The sequence below is a fragment of the Hydra vulgaris genome, chromosome 13 (assembly GCF_038396675.1).
Source record: "Hydra vulgaris chromosome 13, alternate assembly HydraT2T_AEP".
NCBI classification, from domain to species: Eukaryota; Metazoa; Cnidaria; class Hydrozoa; order Anthoathecata; family Hydridae; genus Hydra; species Hydra vulgaris.
The window spans coordinates 20396132-20418810 of NC_088932.1; the positions used below are offsets into that span (position 1 = coordinate 20396132).

At 26.3% G+C, this 22679-nt stretch overlaps 1 protein-coding gene across 4 annotated transcripts in view; it reads right to left on the reverse strand.

Annotated features, from left to right (window-relative positions):
- Positions 1-3527: 3527 nt before the first annotated feature.
- The window catches only part of LOC100213674 (nuclear receptor subfamily 2 group F member 1-B), a 32243-nt gene continuing 13091 nt past the window's right edge, over positions 3528-22679 (reverse strand). Inside the window, exons 1-5 of one of the 4 annotated variants that reach the window (XM_065816652.1) lie at positions 19358-19648; positions 17241-17373; positions 7546-7676; positions 7152-7418; positions 3528-4959 (exon numbers count right to left, since the gene is read on the reverse strand). In XM_065816652.1, the coding sequence (XP_065672724.1) occupies positions 4283-4959; positions 7152-7418; positions 7546-7676; positions 17241-17373; positions 19358-19394 (1245 nt within the window). In that variant the 5' untranslated portion in view covers positions 19395-19648 and the 3' untranslated portion in view covers positions 3528-4282. Of the gene's footprint in view, positions 4960-7151; positions 7419-7545; positions 7677-17240; positions 17377-19357; positions 19649-22679 lie in introns of those variants that run through there. The other 3 variants (XM_065816651.1, XM_065816650.1, XM_065816649.1) reach the window with 3 other exon arrangements.

Here is a 22679-nt window from a genome sequence, read left to right on the forward strand (position 1 = left end):
CTTGCAATTTTTTTATCTTAGTTACAAATAAGTTTATATATTGCTTGTTTATATTTGTATAGAACTTGCTACTTTAGACATGTGGTATTCAGGAATAAGGTATCAAATTTAAATTCTAGTATTAATACTTTTAACGTCTTTATTACTATTAAATAAAATTTAATTTAATACATTGAAGTGTAGAACTAATAAAATAACATAATTTTTATTTGCAATTTAGAAATAAAGAACTAGCAACAAATGTTTCTTACAGGGTTATTAGTAAAAATTTATTACCATTTTGTATTATGGTATATCATTTATATTCAATATTTTCTTTATTGTATTTTAAGGTTTGTTTATTTTAAATAACCGACAACAGGTTGCAGGAATTAAAATGTGCACACACGTGAATTTACAGCAGTATTAAAAATTGAAATAAAGAATAGTAACAATTGTATGTGTTTGACACATGTCTGTGTGTTTTATATAAATGTTTTATGACCTTGAAAATAATAACTGTATTCATAAAATATATATTAAGAAACTTTTTATAATTCTATTTAAATTTTTTAATTTTTATTGTAATTGAAAGTTTCTATATTGAATTATTATAAATATTTAATTAGTTTTCAATTAAAAAGTTAAAACTTTTTTAAAGCTTGCTAAAAAATCTCTTCCGATCAAGTTAGTTTGTATAAGTAGTACTGCTTGTATCAGATGTTGAATATCATAATAAAATAATCTATATACTAAAAATTAGGACTATTTTGTAATGAAATTTTAATTTTATCTGGCTTTATTCCTTTCTAATTTTAATGAAGGTAATAATAAATTATTCAATACGATGACGTATTAAATTCTTTATTTTACCAAAACAATAAAAGCCGCCCAGCGTAATAATTCCTTTATTTTAACGAATTGTTTGTTGCTCGAATGGAATAAATCCGTAATTTCAACGGATTTATATCGACGAACTTCAACCCGCTAAAATTTTAATTCGTTTACATAATGGAAAACCCGTTGGTGCAATAGCGACAGATGCAGTTCGTTGTATATAACGGATTTTTTCTTAGAGTGTAGTATTTAGTGTTTTTAATGTTGATAGTAAATACAGGTTTTGCTTATAAGTACTATGTACATTTAAGATATAATTTTATATATGCATATCATATATATAAATCTTAGTTTATGTATTTAAAAAAATACTAAGTTTAAAATTAAAAAAAGTAAACAATTATTCTTTTTTTGAGGCTGAAAAAGAAGTTTTATAGAAAAAAACTTTAAATAAAACATATTTGGATAGTTTCTGTTATGCGCACAAATGAATTTGTGCGCAAAAGTTACTATTTTAATTCAAACCTTAATTCAATTTAAACAATGAAAACTCCCTTGAGGCACTTAATGGCTCGACAGCATTCTAAACTGGACCAATGTTAGAACATTATTGGAAGCGTTAGGGTAACGAGGCTCCTACGTTTTCCTATCGTGACGCTTAGGCCAGTTATCAATGGAAATACAATTGTGAACAATAAGTTTTCTGAAAACATTGGTAAACTTCTCCCTCTTGACTAATGTCAAAATTTCAACTAAAATAATTAAAGATGAAGCAATTAAAATAAATTTTTAGATATTGATGAAGATTTTTCGAAAAATTTATCAGCTGATCAAAAATACCTATATCAAAAAAAATTATCTAAAACAAAATTAAATACATCTAATTACCAGGCCTTAAACCAAGTTTAACCAGCAAGCGCAATTATACACGCTGGTTAAAATTGTAGGCAATCAGAATTTGCAACATGTTATAACTATCATTTTCACACCATAGACTAAATGTGAATATTATAGAGATTTAAAAACACCTTTATCAGTTTTGTGTTGGTGAATATTCTGTATTACGGTTTAAAATAACGAAACTCCTTTAATTTTAAAAACTTATAATAAAAATTTTTTTGACTTAAATGAACTGTTATAATAAACCAGCTAAAATTTTTCGACAAAAAATTTCCGCATTTATTCCTTTGCCTGGAATGCTCACATTAAATCAATTCTCTAAACATTACTTTGCAGCAAAAATAACGAAAGTTTGCTGCTAAGACAATGTTTTAATTAGGAATTTAAATACTTTTAAATTTTTTTATTGAAAAAAAGGTAAGAAATAATATTTTAGTTTGTGATGTTTTTTAAGTACAAGTACTCCGCTATTTTATTAGTACAAATAAAATAGCGGAGCGACTAGAAAGGGATCCATAAAAGTACGTACCCTTTATTATTGATCCTCCCCCCTCCGCATTTTGCTATACGTTTTTTTGAATACCCTTTACCTCCCTATTAGTACCTACGTTTTTAACCTGTCTATCCAACATTTTATATATTTAGAGTTTTCTTGCTTTTATAATTAACCCCTTGTCCTCTATCTCATAAACTCCATTTGTAGACTCTCCCCATCCGAGCGTACGTACTTTATGGACGCTGCCCAGTGTTACTTTTAACTACGCTTTTTTAACGAGATTTGTTAAATAGTATTTATTTCACTATCAACTAGAGAATCTATTGATAAGCATTTCCTGTTTGTTAATTAGATATTGTTATATTATTTTTAAACGTCATTATAAAAGTCCTTTATGTTGGATTTCACGTGATATTCCAAGCAATATAAATTTGAAGCATCTAATAAAGAATTTATTTTCTTCTTGAACTTACTTTTTTAAATTATGTCATAATGTAAATATATGACTTAAGTTTTTAATTATGCAGGAAGGGTAAGTTTTTGACACAGTACCCGGCTTCTTTTAATTATTTTTGTTTTTAATTTATATTATATCTTAATACTTTATAAACTTTGTATTTTTGTATTAAAACGCTGTTTAAAAAAAAAAAAAAATTTCAGATAACTCACACTAAAGTTATCAGGTTTTAATAACTGGACTAACTTTTTGAAGCACCATTTTCACTATAATAATTTAGGTCAGTGTCATTCAGTACATTTTTAGTTTGAAATAAATTGATTGCAAATCATCAGATTTGCTTGAATCTAGTTAAGTTTTTATAGTAAAAAAAAATTATTATTATATTTTCCTTAAAATTCCCGAGTAATTAAATAATTAATTTTAAGAAAAGTTTTTTTAACACCGTCATAATAAACAATAGTTGACTACAGTTTAATTCTCATGTAATTCGAATCCTCAAGGGGCTGCAATATATATTTAAATTACAGGAGATTTTGAATTATAGGAGCTCAATCATAAATATTAAACCATAAAGCGACTTAAGTTCGATTTAAATAATCTTTCGAATTATAGGATTTCGGATTACAAGAGTTCAATTGTAGTATTTTTGTAATCAACACACCAAAACATAAGTTGTCTGAAAACTAATCACAAATTATTGGGAGTTTGTTTGAATTACTAAGTAATTGAAGTTAGCATGTAAACTAAAGTATTAGCCAATATACAGATATTACGTTAGTAGTGTAACACCTTTGAAAAAAAAATAGCTTATGTATAATATTCTCAATATTACATGACAATAATTACATGATGATCAATATTACATGACATTCAACGGGAAAATTTTACATTTATAATTTATTACATTTGAAAAAAATTTATTTACTTTTTACATTAATCATTCAGCAACATTATAAATAAGACAATGGAGATAATAATATAAAAATAACACTTTGGAGTTTACACAATATAAATAAAAACACAACTTGGCATATTACAAAACGTTTATAAGACGTCTGTACCCATAGCTACTTAAACAGTTAAATAATAACGAATACCACAAATATACCTTTAAAGAAAATAGAACTTGAATTTAAACAAATAACAAAAAAAAAAGAAAAAAAAAGATTTTTAATTTAAGGAAGCGCCAAAAAACAGTGATATAAGGGAGACATATAAAAGGGGATTTAAGGGGAACAACTTACAATTTAAAAAATTTCTTTATCTCAGACAACATAAATTGTACAAAATACGTAATAAATACTTCGTAAACAAAATTTTATAATAGAAAATACATTATTGTTACACTTTAGCACCTTGCACCTTTAAACCTTTAGTTTATTCATAAAATTTACAAACAAATTTTATGTCAACTTTTCGGTTTGTGCATTATTTTTAAAATTCTATACAAGCAAAGTTTACAGTACAAACAGTGAACAAAATTACAAATTTTTTATTTCTAAAAAAATAATTTTAAAACATGCATGATATATCATAACATAACTATTATAAATAACTAATATTATTAAAAATTAAAAATATTATTATTAAATTTATGGCACATCATTGTATCACCTAAGAGGAGGCTCAATCTTAATATGGTGTCTTGTTGTTGGACTTAAATGCATTTGAACATTTTGTTGCATGCTTTGCACACATGAGTTATTTTGAGAGTTTCGATTGGCTACAGAATGCTGATTCATCATATTATTTATTACATGATGACCATATCCATTTGATGCATTTAAGCCATTGACAGGATTGATACCTGTTGCAGAGAATATATTAGGATTACAAAGATTCTGTATATTATCTTGTATTGGCATTTGTAATGAACTTAAATTGTTAGCATTTGAAAAAGCTAAATTTGCATTATTTATAAACCCTGAAGAAACGTGTCCAGCTAATCCGGTCATGTTTAATATTGATCCACTTGAACCTCCATTCAGACCAACAGCAGGAATTCCATTGTTAACAAAAGATGTATTATTATTGGAGCCTAAACCATACAATAACATTGATCCAACAAGACTATCAATATTTTGACTTCCATGGTGACGAGGAAAAAATAATGCTTCAATAGTAGCTGGTCTAATTAAACTTAACGCAGGTAAACGAAGTAAAAGTTTTCCAAATCTATTATGATAACTCTGTGTTGCATTTTGTTGTCGCAAATAATCTTCAAGAGCTGATTGCGCTTTTTCCTGGAGATTTTCTATAAGTGATGGATTACCTAATCCAGGAGAATCTATAATGTAAAATGTATAAAATATTTTTCATATGCTTATTGGAAATATAAATTAATAAATATTAAAAAAAAAAATCATTTATTATATTTAATTATTAATAGTAGTAATAAGTCTAACTCTAATAAATAATACTTAATTAATAGAAATAATTTATTTTATGGTTAATAGTGATTATTGTCATTATTATTATTATTATTATTGATATTATTATAACTACTAATATTATTATTTTTTATATTATTATTAATTATTTTTTATTATTATTTATTTACACTTATTATTATTAATAAAGTTACTATTTTAATTCAAACCTTAATTCAATTTTAACAATGAAAAAAATTTAAATATATTCAAAAACCTTAATGACAATTATATATAAAACTGTGAAACGCTGTTACAGCCTGACATCTACTGTTATTAGACTCTATACACTGTAATGTGTATCACACCTCGTTTGTTTATTGTATTTATTGTAACTATAAGTAAATAAATCAGGAAATATATTAAATAATAATAATAATAATAAAGACAATGAAAATTTTGAAAAATCGGTATTTCCTATTTCTCTCTTTGAACAGACAAAAAAAAAAGAAGCGCAAAAACTGAAAAAAAAAGAGATGATAAAAGAAAAAGATATTTTTTAAAAATAAAATAAAATTTATCACCAGTGACAATTCCAGAATTCTTTTGGAGACCTTAGAACATACTTTAAATTTAATTTATCTTAATTTCTAACACATGAACATTTAGTGTTAACCGAACTTAATTACACTTGAAGCTCCCAATCAAATCATTTCTAGCTCCTCCAGAGGTGGAGCTGGAAGTACTTTAATTGTAGATGACATTTTATTGAAATAGAAATAAGCCTAATAAAAATAATTTACATTTTAAATCTTCAGGAATGTTTACAAATACAAACTAAAGTGCTAGTCATGGTCAGAAAATACATGCATAAAATACTTTATAAATAAACCAATAAAAATTAAAGTTCAAATTATTAGTGAATATATTTTTTCAACTTTAAATTCCGAAGTGAAAAGTTTGAAATGCAAACAAAAGAATGAAACTTTATTCAGACTAACTCTTTTGTTACAGAATACTATGACTTTGAACATTTGATGACATTACACATTATGACTTTAAAGAAACAGATATAAATGGATGCGTCACTGGAAAAAAAAAACCATTGTACAGCCTAACACACACAGAGATGAAACCAATAAGTTTGATATCTTAACAACCATGTAGCAGGATATTAAACCCATATTTTGATTTGATATCTTTACAATCATGTAGCAGAATATTAAACCTATAAGTTACATTATATCTTGAAAAACAATGGATCATACTCTACATATGATAAGTAGGGGATACTATACATGTAACAAGAAGGAGCTAATTTATAATAGCAGAAAATGCTATAGTGTATAATAATATTTGTAAAGAATATAATGCTATATTTCTTACAAAAAATTTTTTTATAATTAAGACATTAGTAAACTGTAATTGTGGAAACAATTTAATTTTTAACTAGGCTTTTTAATAACACCAGCAATATTTTTTATGGTTCACAAAGCAGGAAAAGCTGTATTCTTCTTCTAGATAAACTTGTTGTTAGTTATATTTTTATATTTTTTTTAAAATTAAAAAACTTTGATAAAGCTACTTCAAAAAGAGAAATAAACCGAACAAAATGTGTGCCACGTTAAACATATTTCTTTATGCAGAAGCAAAATTATAGGTATAGAACTACACTAATACCTTGGTAATTAGAAAAGTTGAACTTTATCTATAAAGTTTTAATAAGACAATGAAATAATTAAATATCTATATATCACATTAAATTGTACTTAATTATAAACATTTTAGGTACTTGTTGAGTTTTTGCATTTGTTTGTAAATCTTGTGTTTTAGAGTTGAGAGAGTTAAAAAAAATTATTATTATAAAAACAAGCAACTAGTAGGGGCCCCTCAGCCCTAAAAGAGGGCTGAGGTGAATGCATTTAAAACAACAACAACAAACAAACAAAGAAAAAAAAAACACTGCCACAGCAAATACTTATCTGTTTAAGATAATTAAACATTTTAATTAAAACAATAACTAAACTTTTAAATTTAATATAAACTAAAATGACCAGTAAAACTTTATGGTTCAAACTACAAAGCTTATAATCTTAACTCATAAAAGTACCTGGGTTAAACAGTACCAAAGCTTTTAGACATGAAAACTCAGCAGCATCAGTTTGCAGATTTTTGAATCTTTCAACAAGTTCTTCAAACATTTTTACTGATGCTTCATTTGCTCCTTCACTTCGTTTTTTTATTTCACTTAGATTTTGTTCTGAAGTTAAAGCTCTGGCATTAATTTGAAATGCAATGCAATGCTGAGAAGTGCTGAGAATATAAAGTTCACTCCATGAAGACTTTAATAGTGCAATTTGATCAGATGTTGGAAGAGCTGAAATTCAAAATCACTTAATATTATCTACCTATTATAGTTTAAAATTAAAAAATTAATTTATCAAAAATATAAACTACTAAAAATATAAACTATTTACATGCACTTTTTAATGAAAAAAAATTACCTGAAAAGAAAGGTACATTCCTTGCCCACTCAACAGCATTAAAAAGTAACCTAGTAGCCATCTCATAGATACTATCCCCACCAAACAAGTTGTTTTGACTCAAGTATTGATTTTGCTGTTGTTGCTGCAATCTGATGTAACAATTATTGTATATATATATATATATATATATATATATATATATATATATATATATATATATATATATATATATATATATATATATATATATATATATATATATACACGAAAAATTTAAATGTATTCTACAAAATAGAATGCTCAATGCTCTTTAAAATAAAGAACATTGAACATACTGATGAAGAAGCAAGTAGCTGAAGAAAAAAATTAGACAAGAGCAATTACTAAAACATATATATCACCTATTTCACTTATTTGATTCTTGTTTCATTTACGTCTAAAATGTTGTTTTTCTTTGTTTCTTGTAATTTTACTTATTGATAGTTTTAACCTGCATAATATTTGTTTTTAAAATTATTTCTTTTTTTCAATTTTTTCTTTTAGGGTAAAATTGAAATATTTACTGTATTAGGCATACTATATTTCTTAACAATTTAAAATTTAAGAATTATTTAGAATGAGACTATTTTCAGAGGCAGGTAACATTTCTGATGAAAAAATAGCTAGCTTGTTGCCCAAAACTAAATAGCAACTCATTTTGCACTACAATATTTCTTAACTTCCAGAAATCCTTATACAATTAATTATTGCAAATAAAATAAAATTGTGTTTGTTTAGAAAGTTGTATTTTATATATAGTCTCTCAAAAAATCTCAGACTTTTTGAGAGACCCCTTCATCTGTTTTTATTACACTCAGTGCAAAATTTTTTTCACTTATTGAAAATTTATATATTTTAAAATTTGAGTAAAATCATGTTTTATGAATTTGTTTTTACACAATTACTAATAGGCCAACTGGTTTGTAGACTAACTCTGGTTGTTTGTTTTATATTGCTTAGTTTGAGCCAAAGGAATGACAAGATCCAATTAGGGTCAGGGTAATTCCATATCAAATGACCCAGGTCATATCACCATACATCTTAGATTTTGCAGATTTTTATACAGTTGTGAGTGCTTAGTAAAATAAGAATTCCTTGAAAATATTTTAATTTTATAACTTTTAATGATGTTTAATATTTTTTTTTTGATGTCATCAAGGCCACATGGGTTTCTTGAGCAATAAAATCAGGTTTTTTAAAAATTACCTAAATTTATCAAAATTTATAAATAGAGGTTAAAAATAATTTTTCACCTTTCTGATCATTTCATTGGATTCGTCACCCCTGAAAATAGCCAAATAAATTTTTAAGTAAAAAAATTAAATATTTTTAAAGTTATGTAACTTGAAACCTCTAAATAAATGCTGCAATTCTGAAGGGACAAGAGGGACCTGGCCAACATCTGTTAAAAGTAAAATGGTCATATTTCAGGATCTTCTTGGAGCCGTAGGCTAAAATTTTAAAGGAATTCTTATTTAACTAAGTACTCTCAACTGTGTAAAAATCAGCAAAATATAGGGAAATATTTTTAAAAATTTCTGGGTCATTTGACATGGAACTTACCCAGCAACCCCTTAGGCCTTTACATTGAAAATAGGTACCATTTTAAAAATTTGAGTAAAATCATGTTTTATGAGTTTGAATTTTTCAGCTTGTATTATTAGTTATTACTTGCTGTTTAATAATTGTGATTAAAAATGGAAACAAGAAGTACAACGGTTATTTGGCTGATAGGTCAACAAATTAATAAATCGAATCCAACTTGTCTACCATTAAAAAGACAGGTAATCTCTTTATTGATGCATTATAAAAATGTCTTCAAAGAAACTGACAGAGAAGCATTAACTTTTATTGTTAATGGTGTATAAGAGTTGTGATGAGGAGAGCAGGAATACCAACCTCCCTGAAAAGCGATATTGTGCAGAAATTAAATAAATTGTATATTGAATAGAAATTGTTAAAGAAAAGCAAAGTTCTTCTTAGAGAAAGAGAATACATGGACAGAAAAACTGGATACACTCTATGATACAGCGCATGCAAATGCAAATGAGTTAAAAATTATTGAGGAAGATAGAGATTTTCTAAAGTTACTAAGGGAAGATCAAAAGGGAAAAATGAAGTGAGTTAATAAGAATGAAGAAAAACGCTGAACCAAAATGACAAAGAAACAGCAAAAAATGTTTATGAAAAGATCATGTGAATCCTATTCATTAGATGAAACAGTAATTCTTGTGAGCAGCAGCAGCTTGTGCAGTAATTCACCTGCATCTACAGAAAAAGAAATCTTGAACAGAAATCAACATTGAAAAGAGGCACTTTAAGAAAAAAAGTGAAGATTATGGATAAAAACCTGCTTTCCTCATTGAATGTTGCTAAGATCAGTGACTGATCAGCCTCTTTAATAATGATTCTAACAATCACAAATATGGGAGAAAATTAAGATAACTACAATGTGAGCTTACTCATCAATACAATAAGCAATACAAAAATCAAGAAAGAGTTTCAGTAAAAATTTAAGAGACTTTTAAAACTGACAAACCATTTTTCATTGTTTGTTCATTGGGAATGAGGTTGTAGATTGGTTGCCAGTCCTAATATCTGGCAGTGGAGATGATCAATTGCTTGGAGTGCCAAATTAGATCATGGTACAGGAAAGGAGACTGCAAATGCAGTACATCAGTTGATCATTAAATGGAATTGGACAGATAATGTAAAAAGTTTTTTTTGAACATCAACAAAATTTTTAATTGAACATCAATGTTTTAGCACCATTTTTTTCTCAAAGCATTTTAAAAATGTGCTTTGAGAAAAAAATGGTGCTAAAAAAGAAGCTTGTACCATACTTGAACAAAATATGGAAAAAGATTTGTTGTGTCCTTGTCGACATCATATCCTTGAAATCATGTTGGAAGCAGTGGTATCTACAGCATATAGCAGTGGCATCTACAGCATATAGCAGTGGTATCTACAGCTTTATCAGGCCCTGACATTCACTTTAAAACTTTATTTGATAAATTAGAGAATTATCCACAAAAAGAAAAAGAAAAAATCATACAAATTGCAGTAAAAAAACTCAAAGAAGATCAACATCGCGAGGAGCACAAAGAATTATTGGAACTTTTACTTATATTGCTTGGCAGTGCTCCAAAAACTTTCCAGTCTTTGAAGTACTGCTTCAGAGAGCCTTTTTACCGCTTTTTTACAGGCTCTCTGAAGCCGTACTTCAACAGGTTTATCACAGAGCATGTTGGATGGCAAAAGATATTTATTCCATGAAAATCTGGATGTTCAAAAGTCAGTTAAAAAACACCTATGGAAGAAAAAAAAATAAGAGAATTTTTTTTTTCTGTTGCAATATAGATTGCAATTCATTGGATCTTGGCTCCCTGCACAGCAAGTGCTCCGCGAAATGATCTCAGTCTTCTCAAGATTCTTGACAGCTACAAAAATACAAATAAAAAATTAGCAAATGTTACACTAGACAAATTCAAGAATCATTCATGGTATCTCTCTAAAGAGTTGATACCATGAAAGAAAAATGAAGGATGCAATTACAAAACCTTTGGAAACAGATCTTTCAAAGAAGACAGAAATATATATCGACACTATTGATTCAATGCAGCTTGAAGATTTTGTAACAACTAACGCAAATTCTTTTTCTAATATACTTGAATTGTCTTTCATTCTTAAGCAAACCAGTAGAAGATTGGCCTCTAGACTAGAGTTATTTAAAAGCATATAATGTAGTGAAACATATAAAAGTTGTTAATGATATTGCTGAAATTGCAATATCTATTACAAGTTGCATGAAATTATTGAAGGAAGATTCAGGACAAATTTAAGACAAGTATTTTACTTTTAGCACAAAGATAAAATCCAAAGTATAAGTTTTATAATGCATTATATTATATAATATCTTTTGAAAATTTCCATTGTTTTGTACTTAATTTTTCAGTAAAAAATAAGGAAAATGGTTTTTATAATCCTAATAGGAAACTTCCACTATAAAAAAGTGAAAAAGTGCTGTTGATGCACCTCCGGGTTGTCAAGGAAATCAGCAAATTTCCAATTTACGAAGAAAAAACAAACAAATAAAATATACGAAAAATCAAAGAATGATTTTCCTATATTTTATTTGTTGTTTTTTTTTAAAGAAAGTGAAAATATAAATCGCAATCTGCTTGTAAAATATGTTTGTATAACTTTAATGTCACAAGTGCATATTGTCTTTATATGAATATGTCTGTACTTTTATATATAACTTTTTTTATTATATAATTATATTTATTTACACAAATGTAAAACCGTGTTTAGCTTGTTTGGATAACGTGCTTACCTCATACACAGAATTTCTGTAGTTTGACTCCCACTATAATTTATTTTTTTAAATAGGTGACAATTATTAATAATAATAATTATAAACTGTTATATAACTATTATTAACATTTATTAATAATAATTATTAACAACTGTTTACATATACTTCACCAATAACATAGTAGACCAAAAGGGAGGGGATGGGTAGAAATAAGTGCACAAAGACGAGTGTTAAAAAGCAGCAGGTTCCAAAATTACAAAGCGCTAAAAGATTAGGAATAGAAAGGTCATATGAAACAGTTAAGGATATGTAAAAAATAAAAATGATTTTTTTTTTTGATAACTTGACCATGACTGTTAAGATGTTTAGATGATTTTTAAACATTTTAGAAATGCGCTGAAAAAAGAAACGTTAGCTAAACTTAAACTAGGAAGAAAATTAAGATAAAAAAAAATAATAATAATAAAAAAAGAAATTCCAAAAACAGAAAACAGAAAATATATAAGCACTAAAATAAAACTAAAAAAACTTGAAGCGAAAATTACTTTTTGTTAGTTTTTATTTGCATTTAAAATAAATTACTTAAAAACTTATCTTTTGAGATGTTTTGTTAAAGTTACGCAAAACGCTTTTACAAATTACTTACAAACTTTATTTAAATTACTAAAAAGTGTTGTATATGTTATTTTTAAATTGTATAAACATTTATTTTTTCCAAAAAGTTGCTAAAAAGAAAATTGTTTAAAAAAATACTGTATTTAAAATAATAATTTTTAATCACTTCATTCTCTGGTTAGTTAGTAAAGTTAAAAAAAAAGTTTTAAACAATTCTCTGTAAAAATATAAATAAAAAAAAATAAAAAAAATTATATCATTTCTTTGCAATGGAAGATTTAATTTAACTTATTCATCATTTAAAGTATTTAAAAATTTATCTTTCAAAAGATTTTTAGTAAGACATGAAAAAATATTTTCAAACAAACTATTATATTTTAATTTATCAAAAAAAAAAACATCCTACACAAAAAATATTTAAATATAACAGTATTTGCTAATTTATACAAAATATATCTATTTTAAACAATCACGATAATTACTTTTTTTTTTAAATTTAAAACCTTTGCATAAAATAAAAACTTTAGAAAAGATTAGCAATTAAAAGTTATTATAACGTAACAATTTTTTTAATAGCATTTAAATTGTTAAAACATTAAAACCACCTTGGTCAAATTGTAAAGAAGAAATGTAAAAAGCATGGTCAGTAACAGCATGCGATCGCATGCCATTCTTGTCCAAGCCTGATTTATACATATATATATATATATATATATATATATATATATATATATATATATATATATATATATATATATATATATATATATATATATATATATATGTGCAACTTATTTAGAAAATAGAATGAAAGGATTAATTGGTATAAGAAACCTAAATGTGAAGAGATGCGTCTCATTCAAAAACATACAACAAAAAGATTTTTTATATACAATAAAGTAAAGAATGGAAGTTGAACTACAGACATTCTGTGTATGAGGTAAACGCCTTATCAAAATGAGCTAAACACGCTTTTACATTAGCGCAAACAAATATAATTATATAATAAAAAAAAGTTATATAAAAAAGTATGAGCACGCATAGAAATATTCATATTAAAAAAAGTTATACATAAAAGATTAAGCTTGCATAGACATATTCATATAGAATTAATATATACTTACTACATTAAAATTATACAAATATATTTTACAAACAGATAGCAATTTATATTTTTACTTTCCTCTTAAAAAAAACAAATAAAATATAGGAAAATCAATCTTTTTAAAATCCTTTTAACTTAAAACTGTTTATTTTTGCTTTGTCTTATCTAATCATCTTAAACAGTACACAAATTATTCAAATAATAACTTTTTTCTATTTAAATTTATTTTAATTTCCTATTTGTTAAGTTTTGCTTACTATTATTTTTGAAACTTTAGTTTTTTTCTGCAATGCTTAATATTTTAAAACTTGCAAACAGCCATGACCAAGTAAAATACTCATATGTGGACATACAAGACAAAAAACTGCACGCGTTTCTTGGGAAGGCTTGTATATATATACACAACTATAAATGTGTTATATCATATTTTGTTTACATAAAAAAAAACTTTAAATCATAAGACCAGAATTTTTTTTAATAATAAGACTGCTTGTCCTAACCAAAACCCACAGTTGATGTAGCAATACTCTTTGCATATTCTACCTAGTTGTCTGTCATTGTCTACCTATTTGTCAGTTGATGTTATAACCACAATTAAGTAGGAGGCTACTTAATTGTGGTTATAAACCTATCTCTACTCTATAACTAGGGCTGTAAATCCTGGCTCGTGTTCGCGAATGGCTCGAATGGTAAACGAGCCGGGCTTAAACAAAAAATTAGGCTCGTTTATTAAACGAGCCGAGCTTGAACATCATAGGTTCGTTTATATAGGCTCGATTAAAGCTCGAATATATATATATATATATATAGAGCCCAAACAATACTAATCCTTAACGAGCCAAGCCCGAACAAAGAATCTCATGTTCAAAACGAGCTCGAGTCGAGCCTGAACACTCTTAATATGTAAACAAGCTAAGCCGAGCCCTGGCAAGCTTGGCTCGTTCGGCTCGATTTACAGGCCTATCTATAACTCTGAAACACGAACCTTGACGAACAAGGCTGCTGCGCGGAGAAACAAGTTGAGCGCGGTACTACCACGGACATGGTGGGGATCGAACTCGGAACCTCTTGCTTATGAAGCGAGTGCTCTACCACTATACCACTACCGCATATATATATATATGCAAAAGTAACCGGACGAGAGCGTAACTTGAGATAACTTTTGAATGAAAAGTCCAATTTCTTTCAAATTTTCACTGAAATGTCAAAAAATCGATTACAAATCTAAAAACAAATGAATTTTTACTAAACCTATGCAATCTAACCTTAAAAGTTCATTTAATTAAAATATGCGCATGCAAAAGTATCCAGACAGAAAAAAAAAAACTTGAATTAGATTTTTTTTTAAACATTTTTTAAAATTGAAAATGCTTTATTTCAAAGTAAATTGTTTTAATACTTCGTTGGGAAGCCCTTAGCATTGATTAATGCTTGAGAGTGACAAGGCAAAGAGTCCACTAGCTTCATAATGATAATAATTTTGAATTTTTTCCCCATTCTTGTTTCAGAGTATTCAATAAATCGCGTTTACTTGTTGGTTTTCGACCTGAAATTTATTGATCAATGAGCTTACATAGACATTCAATAGAATTAAGGTCAGGACTTTGCTAAGGCTATTCGATTAATCGAATTTCTTTGGTTTTGAAAAAGTTTTTCACAAGGGTTGAAGTGTGCTTTGGGTCATTGCCCTGTTAAAACATCCTTCCTTGAGGCATTTTGTCTTTAACATGTGGTAGCATAACATTCTTAAGTATACAAAAATATGTACAAAGTACATATTTTTGTCCATTTTGCCATCAATCAAATGGATAGGACCGATACAATCTCTATTCAAGTTAGCCCAGTTCATAACGTTTCGACCTCTGTGCTTTACTGTTGGTAGCTGGTATTTAGAAACATTTTTATGGCCTTTGTGTTGACGGACTTATCTAATATTATCAGATCCAAATAACATAAATTTAAATTCATTACTAAAAAGTACTTTCACTCACTGTTTTCTTGCCCAATTCAAATGTTTATTAGCAAATATTAAGCGTGCTTTTCAATTCTTTATATAAATTAAAAGTTTCTTTGTAGGACGTCTTCCAAATAGATTTGCAGATCTCAAAAGACATTTGATTGCGTCAACACTACATTTTACATTATAAAGTTCTTTAATTTTAGCATTTACCGAGATAGCATTTTGCGTGGAACATTTTTCAGGGCTCGAAGATGGATATTTCAGCAGGACAATCACCCAAAGCACACTTCAACCCTTGTGAAAAACTTTTTCAAAACCAAAGAAATTAGAGCTGTAAATTCGCAATGTAAGCTCATTGATCAATAAATTTCAGGTCAAAAACCAACAAGTAAACGTGATTTATTGAATACTCTGAAACAAGAATGGGGAAAAATCAAAATTATTGTGATTATGAAGCTGGTCAACTCGATGCCTTGTCACTCTCAAGCAGTAGTCAATGCTAAGAACTTCCCGACGAAGTACTAAAGTAATTTACTTTAAAATAAAATATTTTCAATTTTAAAAATGTTTAAAAAAAAATCTAATTCAAGTTTTTTATTTCTGTCCAGATACTTTTGCATGCGCATAATTTAATTAAATGAACTTTTAAGGTTAGATTGCTTAGGTTTAGTAAAAATTCATTTGTTTTTAGATTTGTAATCAATTTTTTGACATTTCAGTGAAAATTTGAAAGAAATTGGACTTTTCATTCAAAAGTTATCTCAAGTTATGCTCTTGTCCGGTTACTTTTGCATGCCACTGTATATATATATATATATATATATATATATATATATATATATATATATATATATATATATATATATATATATATATATATATATATATAAATATATATATATATATATATATAAATATATATATATATATATATATATATATATATATATATATATATATATATATATATAACAAAACAAAAAAATAAAAATAGTATAAAAAATTAAAAAAGATAAACAAATACATTGTGCATTAAAAAAATAAAATCTAGCCAATTAAGTTTTCAATTTTGCGGTAATTAAAAAAGAATTTTTTTTTCCTATTATTATTAACGTCATTTGTTGTCAAAAGAATCATATTTTATCTGTACTCTTAAAGCAACAATTAATAGAACTATATACGTATATATACTCCTCCTAGTCAGCATTTACGAGGACATTTACTTTATTTTTATAAACTCCTTTTTTTAAATATTTTTTTCATATCTTATTTTTTTATCATTATTATTTTATGTCTATTTTTATTTATATGTATTTAAATTTAATATTTTATTATAAATATATATTTTTCATAATAAATTTTTTTTTTAATTTAATTGTTAAATATTATATTTCATATTTTTTTTCATCTATTTACAAAAACAATCAATTAGAGTAATATAACCATATTTAAAATTAGCCCTAACCCTAACGTTGACACATGCCAAATCCTCAGTTAATGTAGTGGCACTCTCCCTGGCAGCAGGCTTCAAGATAATCAATGTATATTTTATCTCATTTTGCATTATTATATATATATATACTTAAGCCCCTGGCAGCAGGCTATTTTAGTGTGACATCAGAGTGCTTATCTAAACATGCGTTCATAATTTACCTTTACATTAGTAGTCTATTTACCTTGCAGATAAAACGTTAGAATAATTTGCAATCTGATGTAATCCATTATAATGGCTGACATTATTATTCATAGCAATAAACTGATCAACCATAGAACCTTCTAGTGGTGACTTTGGAAGTCTTCCCTTCTGAACTGCTAGGAAAAAGAAAAAAAACTTTTGATTGTGCCTGAATATACATACATACATACATACATACATACATACATACATACATACATACATACATATATACATATATATATATATATATATATATATATATATATATATATATATATATATATATATATATATATATATATATATATATATATATATATATATATATATATATATATATATATATATATATATATATATATATATATATATATATATATATATATATATATATATATATATATATATATATATATATATATATATATATATATATATATATATATATAATATACAAAAAAGAAACAAAGCATTACTGTAGTTGAAAAAAAAACTGCGAGAAAAATCAGAACTCACTATGCACAAAGCATGGTGCCAAATTGTTGTTTCTCAAAATTAAAACGATAGTAAATACCTTGCTACAAATTTTAGCGAAATAAAAACATTAATTACTAATTGCAAAAATAAAAAAAAAATTATGAAACAAAATAGAAAAATCTAGTACTAAAAAGGTGGTGTTTTTTTCATCACTAATATATAAGAATTTAAGTGTTCTTATATGTTTTTTTATCAAAATTTTCAATGAAATTAGTATACTTTACTTATTATATGTAATAAACTTACTTATTACTATAGTGTAATAAATTAACTTAAAGTTAAAGTTTATTTATTGGTAAAATTATTATTACCGAGACTTGAGATATCATCTATTACTTAGACTTTTGTATACGATTTTTTTATTATACCATCCTAAGCAATCATTGTTCTATTAATATATTTATTAATAATAATTTTTGTTAAAACCATTGTAGTAATATATTTTTTTAATTCAGTAAATTAAAACAACAATAGACAAAAACACCGCGTTTTTGTGGTAACGTTCTTTATAATTTGCGCATATTTTTTTATTTTTTTTTTGCTCGAGATTTTTTAAAGGTACTCTTATCACAGAGCTCCGAGGAATTGTACTTAGTCAAAAAGTTTTTGTATCACATTTTTATTTTTGTAATGCGAAATTTTAACAATTTATAGGAGATATATTAATTATAGAACATCTCGGATTAGCATTTATTAAGGAAGTTTCTATTCTCAGAAACATATATTCCAATATTCCCAGAAATATATAAAAACTATGATTCAACGAATTATGGTTCGTATATTTCTAGGAATATTGGCAAGTATGAACAAGTTCATAACAAACAGAGCAATAAACCTAATAACCAAAATAACCTGCCATTTCAATTAGTTTTATTGATTTAAATTCATATTTTATACACTTTGTCACCGTAAAATCTTTTTGTATATTAAATTATTGTTATAATAACTAAAACGCGTCATTAAAAAAAATATATATAAATAATAATAATAACTAAAAAAATATAGAAATCTATAAAATGTTTTAGTTAAATTTAATTATGAAGTCACTGGATCAAGTTATAGCTATTGTTTTTCAAAAAATATTACAATTTACTGTTTTATTACATAACTGCAATTTTATCGTTATTTTTTTAAACTACTTTAACAATTTTTGAGCTTACTATGAATTGTTATTTTTTATTTATCAAACATTTTTAAGATATCACGGCTTTGTAAATTATGTTTAAAGGGACTTAGTGATGAACCAGAACGATGTCTTCTTGCTCATGCTAATGATTTTACAGTATGAATGTTATAAAACAGCAAAATAAACAGAAATACATACATATTAAATTAATAAATCAAAGCTAAATACAGCAAAAGGCAAAAATGTATAATTTGCACTATCGTCAAGTCCTGTTTATAAAAATGTACAGTAGGCAAGCTTTGGCCGGCTTAATAATTTAAGTTTATAGCCAAACAAAGACCAATCAAAATTATTTTTGTTTTATTATTATAAAAATAATGCAACTCGTCTCTTAGCAATAGTAGAATAACGAAATGCAAAAAAGAGATCACTTTTGAGCTCTTTTTTCTTACCATATTTATGAATCTCATCTTCATCTTCATGATACATTCTTTTCTTTAATGAGGAATTAATCCTCTTCTTAAAATACCCTTTTACGAATCATTTATTCATGGTAATCCATAACTTATCAGTACATACTTTTAATAAATCAAACTAGGAAAGACTGTTTAATGAATGATTGAAAAATTAAGGAAAGTAATGAATGCTATATAAATTTTGATTTTACAGTATATACATATTTTGCGAAATATTTTTCTTGATCGCGCTTTAAATACCGTTACAAATTGACAGGGGGTTTTGAAGCCCTGTTTGTTCTTGTTGCAGAAGATCAGAAGATCGTTTTAACTTTCGAGTATAACACAAAACTGCGCATGCTTAAAAGCATAGTTTCAAAAAAAAAATCTCATTACGCATGCGCATTGGTTTTCAAATTCCAAAGATTAATCGAAAAACGCTTGAGCTACTTTGTTAAAGTAACTTTTGGTTTTTGCTTGAACACTGTTTGGTCGTTTAAAAAAGTTTAAAACTGCTTTTATTTGGTTAAATATGTCAAACGCTCATTAATTTCATATCAAGAAGAGCAAGCTTTGGAGCCTTGCATAAATACATAAGCGTAATATGAGCTATTGGCGCTAAAGACTTCGACCTTCAGATCAACGAAAACTTAGATCACGGTCTACGATCAAGTTCTTTTTAATATAGCTTAACATAGTTTCTTTATATTAAGAAAAATAATTCTAGTTAGGCAGTATCAAGAATTTTTTATTGTAAATAAATTTTTTATAATATATATCAATATCTTTTAAACAGCAACTTTACTGTTTTCATGACAATTTTTACATTTATCAAGAAATTTAGTGAAAAAAAAATAAAACTTATTTGTTAACACACAGGAAATGATGGCATAAAAATGTATGTTTTTTATCTCTCCATATAGTTTAAATCAGAGAAATCGTTATTTTATGATACCTATTTCAAACAACAACCTATTTCCACAGGTTTGATTTTATGATGATTGTATAAGCTAAAGTTAACTTGTCTACTAAAGATTTAGAAGATTAGTCGAATTGAAATAGACAATTAAAATAAATGCAAAAAACTCTAGTGAGTTTTTTGCATTTATTTCAGAAAAAAATTCTGTGGTCACGACTCTAAATTTCAAAATGACGATGTATAATAAAGTGACCTCGGAATTTATCTAAGCTCCTTTCCCCAGTAATCCTTATAATTTTTATAATTATTTTTTTGGTTATAACTGTAAAATTTTAATTAAAATAAAAATTTTAATAACAATTAAAATTATTATTTTAATTGTTTATACAATCAGCCTCAATCTAATATAAAATCTTCATGAAATACTTTTCTCCATCAAGTTTTTGAATATCATTCTATGATTTGTTTTTGATATGTTATGATAAGTTTGTGTCAGCAATGTCGAAAATGAATACCGCTGGACTTATTGTTTTTTTACTTATTCAATTGAGCCGAGGCGGCCTTCACGGCCCACTTTCTAGAATTAAGGCCCGTCAGCGGGTCGATCCGTGTTGAAGACACTGTCAGGTTGGGAGTTTCGCTGAGGCGGCACATCTGTCAAATGATTTTATTTATTACGTCAACGGAACAACGTTTTATAACGATTTTTTTTTACCGCTATTTAACACTGCACAAAGCTTAGCTCCAGTTGGTTCCAAAATTTTATTGCTTTGTTGATAAAGTGGTTATCTTTAGTAATACTTGATATTTGTGCCAAAATCCAGGAATAACAAGTTGGATCACTCAGTAGACTGATTGACAGATTTCATTTGTTTTGAATTAATGGTCACATTTCATCAGTTTTAAAGAAGTTTAGGTGCAGAAAATTTTTGGTGTACATTAATATGCTCAAGCGGAATTTTAATGATAATCTTCCGACAGAATTTTTTATTAAAAAATATAGGAAAATAAGTAGCAGATTTTATATAAGCTCGAGAGGTTGATTGAAATTAAATAATGAGTTTGTTTACATTTTCTGTTTGGAGTGATTGCCCCATAGAAATCCAACTGAGCATTTACCGGATATAGTAATCTCGGTTTTTTCAGTGTTTAATTTAATATAGAGGTATTTGCATTGAGTTTGAATTTTATTAACAAACTTTTGTGGCCAAGAAAGTGTGGGACTTTGCAGGATTATATTGTCTGCATAATAGTACCAATTATTTTAAGTCAAATTGTTTCAGATTCAAATTCTGAAAGACTTTGTCGATAAAGTAGATTTTTAGTTGCTTGCCTTGAGACAAACGGAAATAATTTGATTTATGTCCAAGGTATGATATATTAGCAGTACTCGAGCGGTAATATAAATATAGTGAGCAAATTACTGATAGCAAAAATTTTTGTTGTAATAAATTTTTTCGAATAACAAGTTTCATTTACATCTATCGAAGGCATTGTTTGTGTCTATACTAAAGATATATACTGAAGAGTTATTGTTATCGGAGTGTGTTATTGTTTCACTTAAAAAGAACTCGCATAAAGCGTGGATCCGTTTTGCTTGAAACCGAATTGACAAAAGTATCGGATATTTCTGGAAATACTTGGGTGTTAATATATTCAAAGAGTTTTGCCAAAATTGATTTTTAGTTTGATACTTAATTAATTTAATTCTGCAATAGCTATCTACATTATCAAGTAATTTCATTTATAAGATTTAAATATTGGAACAATTATGGAAATTGATAAGTACTCAGGGACCACTCCATTATTGAAGATATTATTATAAAACTTTGAAGTTCATACACGAAATATTATTTGATGGATTTTATTAATAAAGTAATTATAATAAAAATAAAGAAATGTTGAGAACTCTAATTCAAAAACTATCGTTGTTTTTTTAACAATTTTACCAGGTACCGGTTATAAAATTGTAAGGTATTTTATGTTTAAACAAATTAACGTTTTAAATTTATAGTTAATAGTTCAATAAAATAATAATAAAATTTAGTTGCAGTAACGAGCGATATAAATGCAAAAACTACAAAACGTAATTGCGCAGGTTGTGCTGAAAAAGTAGGAGATAAGAAACTAAGAACTCTTGGTATTGATTCGCACTTAGTAATAAATACTTGTGATGGGGCTAAATGTTGAAACGGAGTTTTATTTAAAGCTACTCCAAGTTCAAATAACAGTAAATTACAGTTCAGAAATACCAGTTATCGATGATGCTGTCTATGCATTAAACGGAAAAACAATAAATCATGGAACTTACTTACAAATATTATTGTCAAAGTTTAACCTAATAATTAAAGTTATCAAGAAAAGCAAATTTAAACATGCATTTAATTTAGTGAGAACAAA